This window comes from Lagenorhynchus albirostris, chromosome 1 (assembly GCF_949774975.1).
Source record: "Lagenorhynchus albirostris chromosome 1, mLagAlb1.1, whole genome shotgun sequence".
NCBI classification, from domain to species: domain Eukaryota; kingdom Metazoa; phylum Chordata; class Mammalia; order Artiodactyla; family Delphinidae; genus Lagenorhynchus; species Lagenorhynchus albirostris.
The window spans coordinates 498138-509212 of record NC_083095.1 but is presented as its reverse complement, the minus strand read 5'-3'; the positions used below and the strand labels follow the sequence as shown (position 1 = coordinate 509212).

Here is an 11075-nt window from a genome sequence, read left to right as displayed (position 1 = left end):
GAAGGTGGGGCGTCAGGCGTGACCGCACTTCCTGTGGGCTTGGTGAGGGCTGGAGGGGGGCTTGTCTGGGGAGCACTTGGGATCCAGGGAGGCCTGCTTCCTTTCTCTTCATCACTTCTCTTTCCCTTCTTCTCTCCTTCCTTCACTCTGTCCTCTTTACAGCTTTATTGGGGTATAATTTCATACCGTAAAACTCACCTATGCACATTCGATGCTTTTTAACCAGTTCAGAGTTCTGCAACCGTCACCACAATCCAGTTCTAAACCATTCTCCTTAACCACAAAAATTCCCTCATGCCCATCTGCTGCCACTCCCCAGTCCTGGTCTCTTTCCAGGCCACCACTGACCTGCCTCCTGTCTCTGTACACTTGCTTTTTTGGACACTTCCTATAGATGAAAGGCACGTACAACATAGTGTTTTGCATCTGCCCTCCTCTGTGTCTGCGCTTCCTGGCACTTTGACCCGCCATCAGTGGTGCCGAGAGGGTTCCGTCCTAGGGCTGACTGCCCAGCTGGCGGCCCTTTGGGTTGTTTCGGTTTGGCTGTTAGGAACAGAGCTGCCTTGAATGTCCGTGAGTGGGAACACGAGTCCTCACAGGTTCCGGGCACTGGAACTGTGGGGTCGTCTGGTAGACAAGTCTAGCTCTGAAAGAACCGCCAAACTGCTTTCCAAAGTGGCTGTGCGGATAGTCCTTTGAAGACTGTCTCTTCAATGGCAGGAAGGAGAGGCTGAAGGTGCAGGGCAGAGGGAGGCCGGGGTGGGGTGGGGATGGGGGTAGGGGGTAGGGGGTAGGGGGCTAGCCGGACAGACGATGGACTGGACGGGGAGGGGCCAGGCGGGGTATGCAGGCGTAGGTTTGAAGGGGGAGAGAGTCGCCGCCGGCCGGCCGGGAGGAGCACCCGCCCGCGCGCTGCGGGGTTGAGCCGTCGGGGTACGTCCCCCGGTACCCGGGCGCTGGCCCCTGCGTCTCCGGCCTGGTACGCGCTGCGGGGTCCCAGGGCTTCCGGAGGCCAGAGAGGGCTTCCGGAGGCGGAGGGTCGCTCCCGCGTGTCGGTGGCGCCTCTCGGCCGCAGGGGGCACCCTGAGCGCCGCCGCTGACCCTCCGGCGGTTGCTAGGCTGCCATTTGGTGCAAGGGGCTGATTGGTGGGGTCCGGACGAGGAGAGTCAGGTGTTGCCGCGATTGAGTCGCGGAGGGCGGACCCCGCGAGGCTCTCAACGCCGATGGGTCCCCGACGCACCGGAAATGCTTCCGCACCGGACAGAACAGACAGCACTCAAACGCCGGGGGCACCGCTCATTGGGCAGGAGCTAGAGGCGCGTCTCAGCCTACTCGGCGGTTGGGCGCGGGCCCAGCAGAGGCGGCACCTGAACGGTGACTGGGCGCGGGGACGCAGCTCTCGCGGGGATTGGTCGCGGGGACGCGGCGGCGGCGGCGCGCAATCTGAGACAGGCGGGCGGAGGCTGCATGGGGCGGCGGCGGCGGCGTCGCCGGGTGGACCCGGCGGACGCGGCCCGGGCCCTGCCCGAGGCCATCGCCGCATTGAGTCAGACTCTGCCCGCCGGACCCAGCCCCGAGACCTTCCGCCGCGCCAAGTTCGACCGTCCGGAGGCGGTGAGGCCAGCAGGGCAGGCGGCTGGGGCCAGTAGGGCTCCGGGAGGACGCAGGGACGCCGCCAGCCCCGCTGACCGTCGCTCTTTGATCCTCGCAGGCCCCGGCGCTCTGGCGGCTGCTCTTCCGCGTGCTCTCGCCGCAGCTGGCCGACGGCGTCTCGGCCTCATTCTCCCCGGGTAAGGGCCGCCTTCCTGTAAGGCCCGCCTGGTAAGGCTCTGGCCCCGCCCACCCAGAGAGCCCCGCCCACTGCACGACCACGGGACAGCCCTCCGTAAGGCCCCGCCCACTGCCCCGCCTCCCCGATGAGACACCCCGTCCCCCCGCGTGAGCCTCTCCCCTTCCCGCCTCCAGGTTAGGTCCCAATGCCCCTGCTAGTCCCTTCCACGCATGGTCTCTGCTCTGCGTCCCGCAGGGGTCCCTTAGGAGTCTGGGTAGCGTCACCTCCAGTGGGTGTCCCTCCTGAGCTGGCGTCTCCTACCGCAGAGGCCCAGGTCCGCTCTGTGAAGTTGGCGCTGCTCACCCAGGGCTACCCTAGGCGGGCCCTGGCACAGCTCCCGGACGACGGCTCCCAGGGCGGCCGCGAGCTGCTGCTGGCCCTGGCCTGGCTCCTGGCCCGCGGGCCCCTGCCCGAGCGGCTGCTGATCCAGAACCGCGTGCAGCTGGGAGACGAGATGCCCGTGTGCGAGGTGGGTGAGGGATGAGTGTGAGCCGCGCCCAGCCCGGGCGGGAATCCTGGGTGTGGGCACCGGACCGGCGGGGTCAGCCCTGTGGGGGTCAGTGTTGCTGCCCCGAATGCCCGGGTGAGCACACGGAGGCAGGTGAGGGCCGGGGACGTGCCCACAGGCTCCTGACCCAGCTCTTCCTGGCGCCCCCGGGATCTCTTGGCTCTCACTCCCAGGGGCTTCCTTTCTCTTTCCCCTTCGTGGTCTCTGCCTGGGGTGTGAGAGCAGTGCGTGACCCTTGCCCCCTCCCCAGTGCGAGGCCCTGGCCAGCCCTGGCCCTCCTGCCCCCAGCGTGGAAGCAGACGGCTGTGTGGACATCCGCCACCTGCAGTGGCTGATGGGAAAGCTGCGGTTCCGGTGGCGAAACCTGATGGCCAGTCAGCAGGAGCAGTGCGCCCTCCTGGGCAAGGTAGTGCCACGCATGCGTTGTCCACCCAGGGGCAGCTGTCCTCTGTGCTATAGAGGCCTGTCCAGCATTCCCATCTCAGGCTGGCGCCCAGCCTTTGGCTGAATGTGGGCCTTCCCAGGCCTGGCTGGGAGCTGACCTGTTGGGCACAGCCTGGGGTGGCCCAGAGCCTGACCCTAGGGCTCCATGTTGTCCAGGAGGGGGCCTAGAGCAGGTGTTGCTGGACATCTATGGGGCAGGGAATCAGGGGGGCAGGGAGCCTGCAGGGTCGACCTTCCTGTCCCCAGAACTCCCTAGAAGCTTCAGACTCTATGTCACTGAGCACCAAAGCGGGCCCTGGGGAGCCACTGCTGCCTGAACACGAGATGGCGAGGAAGGCACCCCCTCCCACCGCATCCTGGGTGTGGGCTCACGGGCGGTGGGCAGCTCCTGTGGGCTTCCGAAAGGCTGGTAGGGCTCAGCTGTTGGGGCACAGGTGTCCCCACAGGTCCAGTGCATGGTCTGGGCTGAGCGGTGGCTGGGCAGGTAGCCCAGGGTTCGCACCAGCGCAGAGCTCTCTGGTGCTGGAACACCCCGCCTGGTGCTCTGCCCCTGGGAGAGGGTCTTTTGCTCAGCTAGCGTTTCCTGGGAGCCCTCACTGCCTCTTGTCTGGGCTCCAGCTGCTCCTCTGTGTGAGACTTGCCCACCAGTTAGCCTCCCTGCTGCCTTCAGGCCTCACCTTGCTGGAGTGCCCTGTGTCTGTGTCCCTGCCACTGGCCTCACTGTTTGTGCCACCACATGGGCCTCGCAATTGATGAGCTGAGGGGGAAGCAGGGGCGCCCCACTCTACCTATACTGCACCCTGGGAGCTGGGTGGGGTGCCCCTCCCTCTGCATGGGCCTCCTGGTGGGTACTGGGCCCTGGGCCAGCCTCCCAGCAGTGCTGACTACTCTCCTGGGCCCGACCCTCTCTGAAGCGTTTCCTTATCTGTAAGGTCCTTGCCTAGCGCTGGCTGTGGGGAGGCGCCCACCTTCTCAGCCTGGGGTCTGCACTGCCTGTTTCAGATCCACTCATATACCCGTGGCTGCCACAGCGACCGCAGCCTTGGCCACCTGTCTGTCACCGAAACGGAGCTGCTCAGAGACCCGGAGGGTGGCCGTCAGGTGAGGGCTGGTGGGACCAAGGTGGGCGTGGCCCAAGGTGAGAAGGAGCCTGGGAGGGTGGGGGACCCAGACAGCAGACCAGCTTTGAGCTGTGGGTGTTAGCCAAGCTCACCATCTTTTTAAACAGTATCTATCTATCTATCTATCTGTTTGTTTATTTATGGCCGCGTTGGGTCTCTGTTGCTGCGTGCAGGCTTTCTCTACTTGTGGCGAGCAGGGGCTGGCTACTCTTTATTGCGGTGCGCGGGCTTCTCATTTCAGTGGCTTCTCTTGCTGCGGAGCTCTAGGTGCGTGGGCTTCAGTAGTTGTGGCACGCGGGCTCAGTAGTTGTGGCTCACGGGCTTAGTTGCTGCGCGGCATGTGGGGTCTTCCCGGACCAGGGCTTGAACCCATATCCCCTGCATTGGCAGGTGGATTCTTAACCACTGCACCAGCAGGAAGTTCCTTTTTTTTTTTTTTTAAATATTTATTTTATTCATTTGGCTGTGCTAGGTCTTAGTTGCGGCATGTGAGATCTTTGTTGCGGCGTGCAGGATCTTCATTGCGGCATGTGGACCCTTAGTTGTGGCATGTGGACTCTTTAGTTGCAGCATGTGGGATCTAGTTCCCCGACGAGGGATTGAGCCTGGGCCCCCTGCTTTGGGAGCACGGAGTCTTACCTACTGGACCACCAGGGAAGTCCCCAAGCTCACCCCCTTGCCTATGTAGGAGACACGTGCAACCTCAGGGCCTCTCTTGCCCCCAGAGCAGCCAGTGCTGCTGTGTGTGTGCACGTGGCTGGGTACACTTTGGGCAGTGGGAAGAACACAGGTGTCTGGGCCGGGCTGGCAGCCAGCAAGGGGGGCCACTGGAATTAAGGAAGACTGTTCAAGGGTCCGAGCTGACGGTGTGGGTACCTTGAGCTTGGGCATGTGTCACCTGTTGATGAGGAGGTGGGGGTTGGCGCTGCCCCACACTCTACTGACCTTTTCAGGAGCTCCCGTCCATCATCACTGTTTCCTTCCCTTGGGCTCGCCTGGCCAGGGGGTCCTGGGACAGGCCCAAGGCTGGCCATTACTTGTGCTGGGCCCTGGCTGGTCCAGAGTGTGAGGCTGGCAGTGCCTTGTCCTGGGACACTTGGCTGGGGAGGAGGGCTGAGGCTCAGGGCAGGCCCAGCAGATCCCGCCTGTAGAGCCGCGTGCTCCTCGGGGGTCTGCATCCCCACCGTGGGGTCAGGGCGGCCACCTGGGGGCGCCTGCCCGGCCTGCGCTCCTGGCTTTACCTGGGCGAGGCCGTGCTTGGCCCTGAGGGTGCTGAGGCCGCATCTGGGCGTCCTGAGATGCCCTTGGCTCTGTTCCCTTTCAGGGGTGACTCAGCAAGGCGCAGGCCTCCTGCCCCTGGTCCCCTCCCTGGCCTGAGTAGGGCAGAGGCTGTGCTAGCTCCAGCCTGGTGCTGCCTGGGACCCCAGCCTCTGGGGGGCTTGGGCGGGTGCGGCTCCCCCCCGGAGGGCGGTGCACGTTGGTGCGCCAGGACTGAAGACGGTGTGGCCAGGTGGGCGGGGACAGTTGGCTTCCTTCCAAGGGTTCTGGATGAGAAGCTGGTGGCGGCCTGGACCAGCCGACCTGAAGGGGCTGCGCTCTTGGGATGGGTCCCATGAGCTTCTGGAATGATCTCTTGCTGCCGTGTCAGTGGCCAGGCATGCTGTGGAGTGGCTGGGCAGCATCCTTGGTTACCGGCTGGGCCTGTAGTCTTCTTATATTGTGGCTTGGGACGCGGGGTGTGGACACCCTCTGGGACTGTTCTTGGGAGCTGAGTAAGCTGCTCTTCTCACGGGCCAGCACGTGTGTGTAGCGGGGTGTGTGTGTGGTGTGGGCATGTGGGCTCCGCCCTCCCATGTCCGCAGCCCTCCCCCAGACCACAGGGCGATTCTCACCGCAGGCCTGCCTTCCCTGCTCCCCTGGCCATGGGCTGGGCCCTTGGCCTGGTGCTCAAGGCTGCCCCTGTCTGGCCCCCTGGCCCTGGAGCCCCTTGTCCAGCCATGTGCATCCCCCGGTTGCCTGGCGGGCATGCTGGTGCGCATGGCTCGGGCACCAGCCTCTGTGAGTGGAGGCCTGGCAGGGCTCTTGTCTGGCCGTTTGTCCCGGCCCCAGAGCACACTCCTGGGCTCCCTTCTAGAAGGAGTGGTGCCGGAGGCTGGGTCACTGTGCTGGCTGCTGTGTTCAGAGAGGAGCACAGCGGGTGCTGGCCTGGGCCATCCCAGTGGGGCCCATCTGTCTCTCCGCAGCTTACCGTGGGCCCTTGGGGTGGACCATGACTGGCCTTGCCCCTGTCCGGCTTCCCGAGGCCGCAGTGGCCTCAGCAGGCGGGACGGGAGCATGTGCCCGTGCACTGGGCTGCGGGGTCCGCAGGTGCGGGGCTGTTTGGGCCGTGCCTGCAGGGTGGGGCTGGGGGTCTGCGCGGCTGTGTTCTCCACCCTGGTCCCCGGTCTGTCCTCCGTCGCCTCCAAGCTGGGCGCCGTGCAGCCTCTGCCCTGCCTTTGGGCTCCAGGGGACTACAGGGAGGGATTCCCAGAACCCGCCAGTCTCCCCCGTCCGGGGCCTCCCCGTACACCCGACGCCTCGGGGTGCAGCCCTCAGTCAGCGGGGGATGTGGGGTGGAGCCGCAAGGGAGGGGGCACCAGGACTCAGCCGCCGACCCTGCGGGACCCACGCCTGTGGGGGGCTGCGGATCACTGGTGTGGTCGGAGGCCTGGTAGGCTTGGCCTGCTTGTGCTGGAGGCGAGGCTGCCCTGCCGTGCTGCGCCCTGCCCTGCCGTGCCGTGCCCTGCAGGGAGGTGGCTCAGCCCGCGGGTGGGCCGGGTGAGCCAAGGCGACTGAGCCAGAGACGGTGGGCAGGGCGTGCAGGGTCCCAGGCGCACTGGGTTCTCTGACTCTGCGGCCTTACTGGTTTGCGTTGCAGCTGCTGCGGAGGCTGGAGAGGGAGAACGCGCGGCTGCAGGCGGCCCTCGAGTGGCGGCGCCGGGAGCTGGTGTTCTGGCGGTGGATGGTCAGGAAGCCGTTCCACCCACCTCCTGTCCCTCCCCTCCCCTCCCCTCCCCTGGTCTGACCACAGCGGCCCTGGGGTGGTGGTGGGGTCTTCTCATTTTCCACACAGGAAGAGAAGTCTCAGGGAAGCCCCCCACACCCAGCCCTGAAGCTGGTTTCACACCCAGGCCTGTGGGTTTTGTGTGTGTGGCTCTTTCCAGATGTCTGTCTGTCCCATCACCACCCTTCCCAGCTCCTGGGGAAGCCCAGACTTCTCAGGGGTCTTGGCCTTCCGGAAGCCTGGCCTTTGTGCCTCCCTGGCCTCCAGGCCCACCAGGGTGACGGTCACTGTCCAGCTTGGTCTGCGACCCGGGGGCGGGAAGTGACCCTGGGCCTCTGTCCCTGCCGGCTGGGGAGCTGGGCCTCTGGTTGTGAGGCCCGGGCCTGCCGCCCACCCTCTCACTTGGGGTCCCTCTCTGCAGGACACGGTCCTGGGCGCCTGCCCCCCTGAGGCCTCACAGCCCACGTTTCTGCCCAGGATCCCCACACCAGGGACTGGAGCGTTGGAGCCCCTGGTGCGGGAGCTGCAGGCCCTGCAGGGAGAGCTGCGAGAGGCGGTGGAGGCCCGGCGGGCGGCCTGGGAGGCCGGGGTGAGGACTTGGGGCCCTGGCCCGGGTTATGCTCGGTGGGGGGCTCCCACGGTGGGACTTGCACCATTTGGTCTGTTTGCAAGGGGGGTGGGCTCACCTGCCAGACTCGGCTGCCGCCCCACCCTGGCCACCCTGATGGAGGTCTGTTCGTTATCCCAGGGCAGTTCTGGTGTCGTCCCTGCTGGCTTCCGCTCACACCATGTGGCCTTTTGGACCTGCTGGTGGACATGTGTGTCCCCCAGCCCCACCTGGGCGCCACCCTCCTCTCTCCGTGAGCTGGACCGGGCGAGCACCGGGTTTGTGGCTGTGAGCAGTGCGCCACGTGCGCTGCATTGATTTCCTTTTTCTGAAGCATCTTAGAGTAAACTGCAGGCGTGGTTTTCCCCTCAGATACCCCTGGGGAGCATGGGTGTTTCCTGGGGGCCTGCAGCGTGGCTCGTTCAGGCCCTGCACGGCCATGTCTCCTCCGGCCGGGCCAAGCTGGAGCCCTCTGCCCTCTTGGGCAGTGACAGCTGGAGCAACGGTGATGTTTGCAGGCGGTTTCTCACAAGAAGGGGGGCCGGTGCTTGTCTGGGCTCAGGGCTCTTCACGCTTCCTTGTTGCGAACCACGGAGCAGTGCCCACTGAGGGTCGGGGTCAGGGTCAGGGTCAGGGCAGTTCCCTGAGGACACCGAGGGCACAGCCTCTTTGCGCTCCCTGCTGCCTGCAGGGTCTCTGGGATGGGCCTGCCCTGGGGGCCAGAGGTGTCCTCACCAGGTCGTGTCCTCGGCCTGGCGTCCCCTTAGCCTGGCGTCCCCTTGGGTCAGGGCCACCCCATGCCACCCCTCTGCGAGGGCGGTGGGAAAGTGGGAAGCCGATAGAGCAGAGGACATGCTGACCCCGCCTGGAGTGGTGGGTGGGGTTGGGGGTGGGTGCCCCGAGGGTCTGCACTCTGGGCTCTGAGCAGACCCTGCAGGACTTGGCCTGCTGGGGGCAGCCAGGCCCACTCCCCCTGCAATACTGCGGTGCAAGAGCTGGGCCTGCAGCTGGGTGGTCCTGAGGGCTCAGGCCCTGCAGGGCTGTCGGGGGTGATCGAGCTGCTGGCCCTTTTCCCGGGGCCCCACGGCCTCTGGCTTAGGGCTCAGATGCTCGGTGCGGGTGACAGAGCCTGGAGGAGCCGGGCCTTAGAGCTGGCGCTGGAGCTGCTCCTCTTTGGGCACTGGGAGGGGCCGCAGGACTGCTGGCGGCTGGGGCAGGGCTCAGGGAGAGCCGAGGCCCTGAGCCAGGGTCCTGGTGAGACTGGTCACCCTCTGCTCACTTGCCACGTCCCCTGTGCAGGTCGGAGGCCGTGGGCCCCAGTGGAGCGCCGCGAGGACGGCCTTGCGGGAGGCCGTGGGACAGGACCTGGCCGCTCTGCGGCAGGCCTGCGAGCGAGGCGGCGGCTGCAGCCTGGCCCAGCCCCACGGGCCCCACCGGCTGGTGAGGACTGAGGCTGGGGCGCCCGGGGGCCCAGGCCTGCGGGCCCCTGAAGTGATTGAGGCGCTGAGGAGCCAGGAGGCCCGCCTGGAGGTGGTGCTGCGCCAGCTCCAGGGCCAGTGTCGGCAGGAGCTGGCCAGGCTGGTGGGAGCCCCGCCCGGCCCCGTCTGGATCCTGCCACCTGGACGCTGACGTTCCCTGCTCCCGGGGGCACCTCCCTCAGCCTGGCTGGGCCTTGGAGGGGCAGATTCCAGGCCAGGTAACTGCAGGGGCGACACAGACGCAGCCCCGGTGGTGCCGGCACAGTGGGCCCTGGGCCCCGGGTCCCCACTTCGGGCAGTACCCAGCCCCGCGGCCTGCAGGGCTGGGGGCAGGCCCATTGTGGTGGCCGTGGGCAGTCAGGATCTGGAGAAGACCCGGAAATAAATTGCGGAGGCCTCCTTGCAGGGGTGAGGCCCCAGCTGTCCCTCTGCCACCCTTCCGGGTCTCTGTCTGGGGAGGGGATGCTCCCCTCAGGTCCAGGGCGAGGGGTCCCTGGGCGGTGGTGGCTGAGGCTGGTCTGGTCTAGGGCTGCCCAGGTGCTGGACGGACAGGCATGGCCTGCAGCACAGGGTGGGCGTGAGGGCCCCGGGGATGCAGGGTCCTGGATGTACCCTTGGAGCACCCTCATCCTGGGCTCCCTTTGTACACCCCACCTGGCCCACGCCTATGCCTGGTGTGCGTGTGCGTGTGCGTGTGTGTGTCTGTGTCTGTGTTGGGCAGGGACGCCTGATGGGAACCTTGGGTAGTGGGGGGACTCTGCTCCGTTTCTGGGGGTGGTGCCCGGGGGGGGAGGGGGAGGCCACTGTGGACAGAGGGGGCTTTGTTCCCAACACTGCTCGGGGAGCTGGGCTCCGCCCTGACAAAGAGCCATCTGTGTCGGGAGGATGCGCCCCCAGCTGCCAGGACAGGCTCCTCTCCTTCCAGGAGGCTTGGCTTGGCACCTGCCCCGCCTCCCTTCCACCAGTGGACATGGCCTCAGCCTGGCCTCCCCTCTCCCCCAGGGCGCTCCACCCGGACCTGGTGCCGCCAGCTTAGGCCCCAGGGCCCAGCCACAACGCCTTCTCACTGGCCTTTGCTGTCCGCTTGGGGAGTGCTGGCTCACGCCCAGGGGCACTGGCCCCTCTGGGCCATTCTGGGCCTCCTTCGTCCCGGGTTGGGGCACACCTGTGGCGCCTCTGCACTGGCCTCGGGAGCACTGACCAGACCGGGGTCGAGCCGGCGCCCCTTCCGGAGTGCCCCCTGACCCTCTCCTCACAGGCTGGCCCCAGAGAGCCTCTGGCCCGAGCCCCTCCCTCCAAGGCCTGGCCCCCCTCTCCTAGCCCCTCTTATGGGCTCCCTGCTTGCTCCAGTCGGGTCCAGGGCACACGGGACTCAGGCCCCTGCCTGCGGCCCTCGAGTGTTTAAAGGCCCTTCTGGACCCCTGCTGCCATCCTTCTGACTGCCCCACGGGGCAGGTCCACTGAGGATTCCCTGAAGCCGGGATGGCCACTGGCCCTCGGGAATTGACGTTTGCAAACTCTGTGTCACGGAGCTGTCACTTCTCAGACTGATCTGTAGATTCAGTACAATTCAATCAAAACCACAAGCGTGTCTGTGTGTCTGTGGGACCTGGGCTGGTGATTCTGAAACACGAGGTGGAACCGGCCCGAGAGGCCAAGCTGGGGGTGAGTGGAGCCGTCCGCGGTGACCCCGCGAGCCAGGAGCTTTCCAAGGCTGCAGGGGTCAGGCGTGGGCCCTGGGGTTTGGCTCCTACTGTTGCCGTGATAAGTTAGCGCTTGTAAGTTAGTGGCTCACGGCCCTGACCCTGCCTTCTGTGGGGCTGAGGTCTGGTGGGCAGGCAGGAGGCCCCGGGGAGAATCCACTTCCACAGTGGCCTCACGCGGGCTGTCATCTCCAACACTCCCCAGCCCCGCAGCCCCGCGGCCACTGCAGTCCCCTCTGCACGTACCAGGACAGGTTCATAGGCTCAGACCCTGCCCACCAACCCCAGACCCACGGGACAGACGGGGTGTGGGGCAGCGTGGGCCCACGCGTGCACTGG

The 11075-nt window shown here is 66.2% G+C and overlaps 1 protein-coding gene across 3 annotated transcripts; it reads left to right on the top strand.

Annotated features, from left to right (window-relative positions):
- Window positions 1-1429: 1429 nt before the first annotated feature.
- On the top strand, window positions 1430-10619 carry TEDC1 (tubulin epsilon and delta complex 1). 3 transcript variants are annotated; one of them, XM_060143634.1, is made up of 8 exons: window positions 1430-1615; window positions 1713-1791; window positions 2099-2301; window positions 2591-2746; window positions 3787-3885; window positions 6823-6909; window positions 7426-7537; window positions 8855-9152. In XM_060143634.1, exons 1-8 carry the CDS (start codon window positions 1469-1471, stop codon window positions 9004-9006), a joined length of 1035 nt encoding a protein of 344 aa, XP_059999617.1. In that variant the 5' UTR covers window positions 1430-1468; the 3' UTR covers window positions 9007-9152. The 3 variants fall into 3 exon arrangements, with proteins under 3 accessions (XP_059999617.1, XP_059999525.1, XP_059999444.1); XM_060143461.1 differs by having other exon boundaries at window positions 1431-1615; window positions 7370-7537; window positions 8855-10619; XM_060143542.1 differs by lacking the exon at window positions 7426-7537 and having other exon boundaries at window positions 8855-10619.
- The last annotated feature ends 456 nt before the right edge of the window (window positions 10620-11075 follow it).

Bases quoted from the DNA above. Each gene is read 5' to 3' on its own strand.
- TEDC1 (XM_060143461.1), top strand. From the start codon at position 1,469: ATGGGGCGGCGGCGGCGGCGTCGCCGGGTGGACCCGGCGGACGCGGCC. The intron at 1,792-2,098 runs GTAAGGGCCGCC...CTCCTACCGCAG, and splicing joins CTCGGCCTCATTCTCCCCGG to AGGCCCAGGTCCGCTCTGTG. The intron at 7,538-8,854 runs GTGAGGACTTGG...TCCCCTGTGCAG, and splicing joins GGGCGGCCTGGGAGGCCGGG to GTCGGAGGCCGTGGGCCCCA.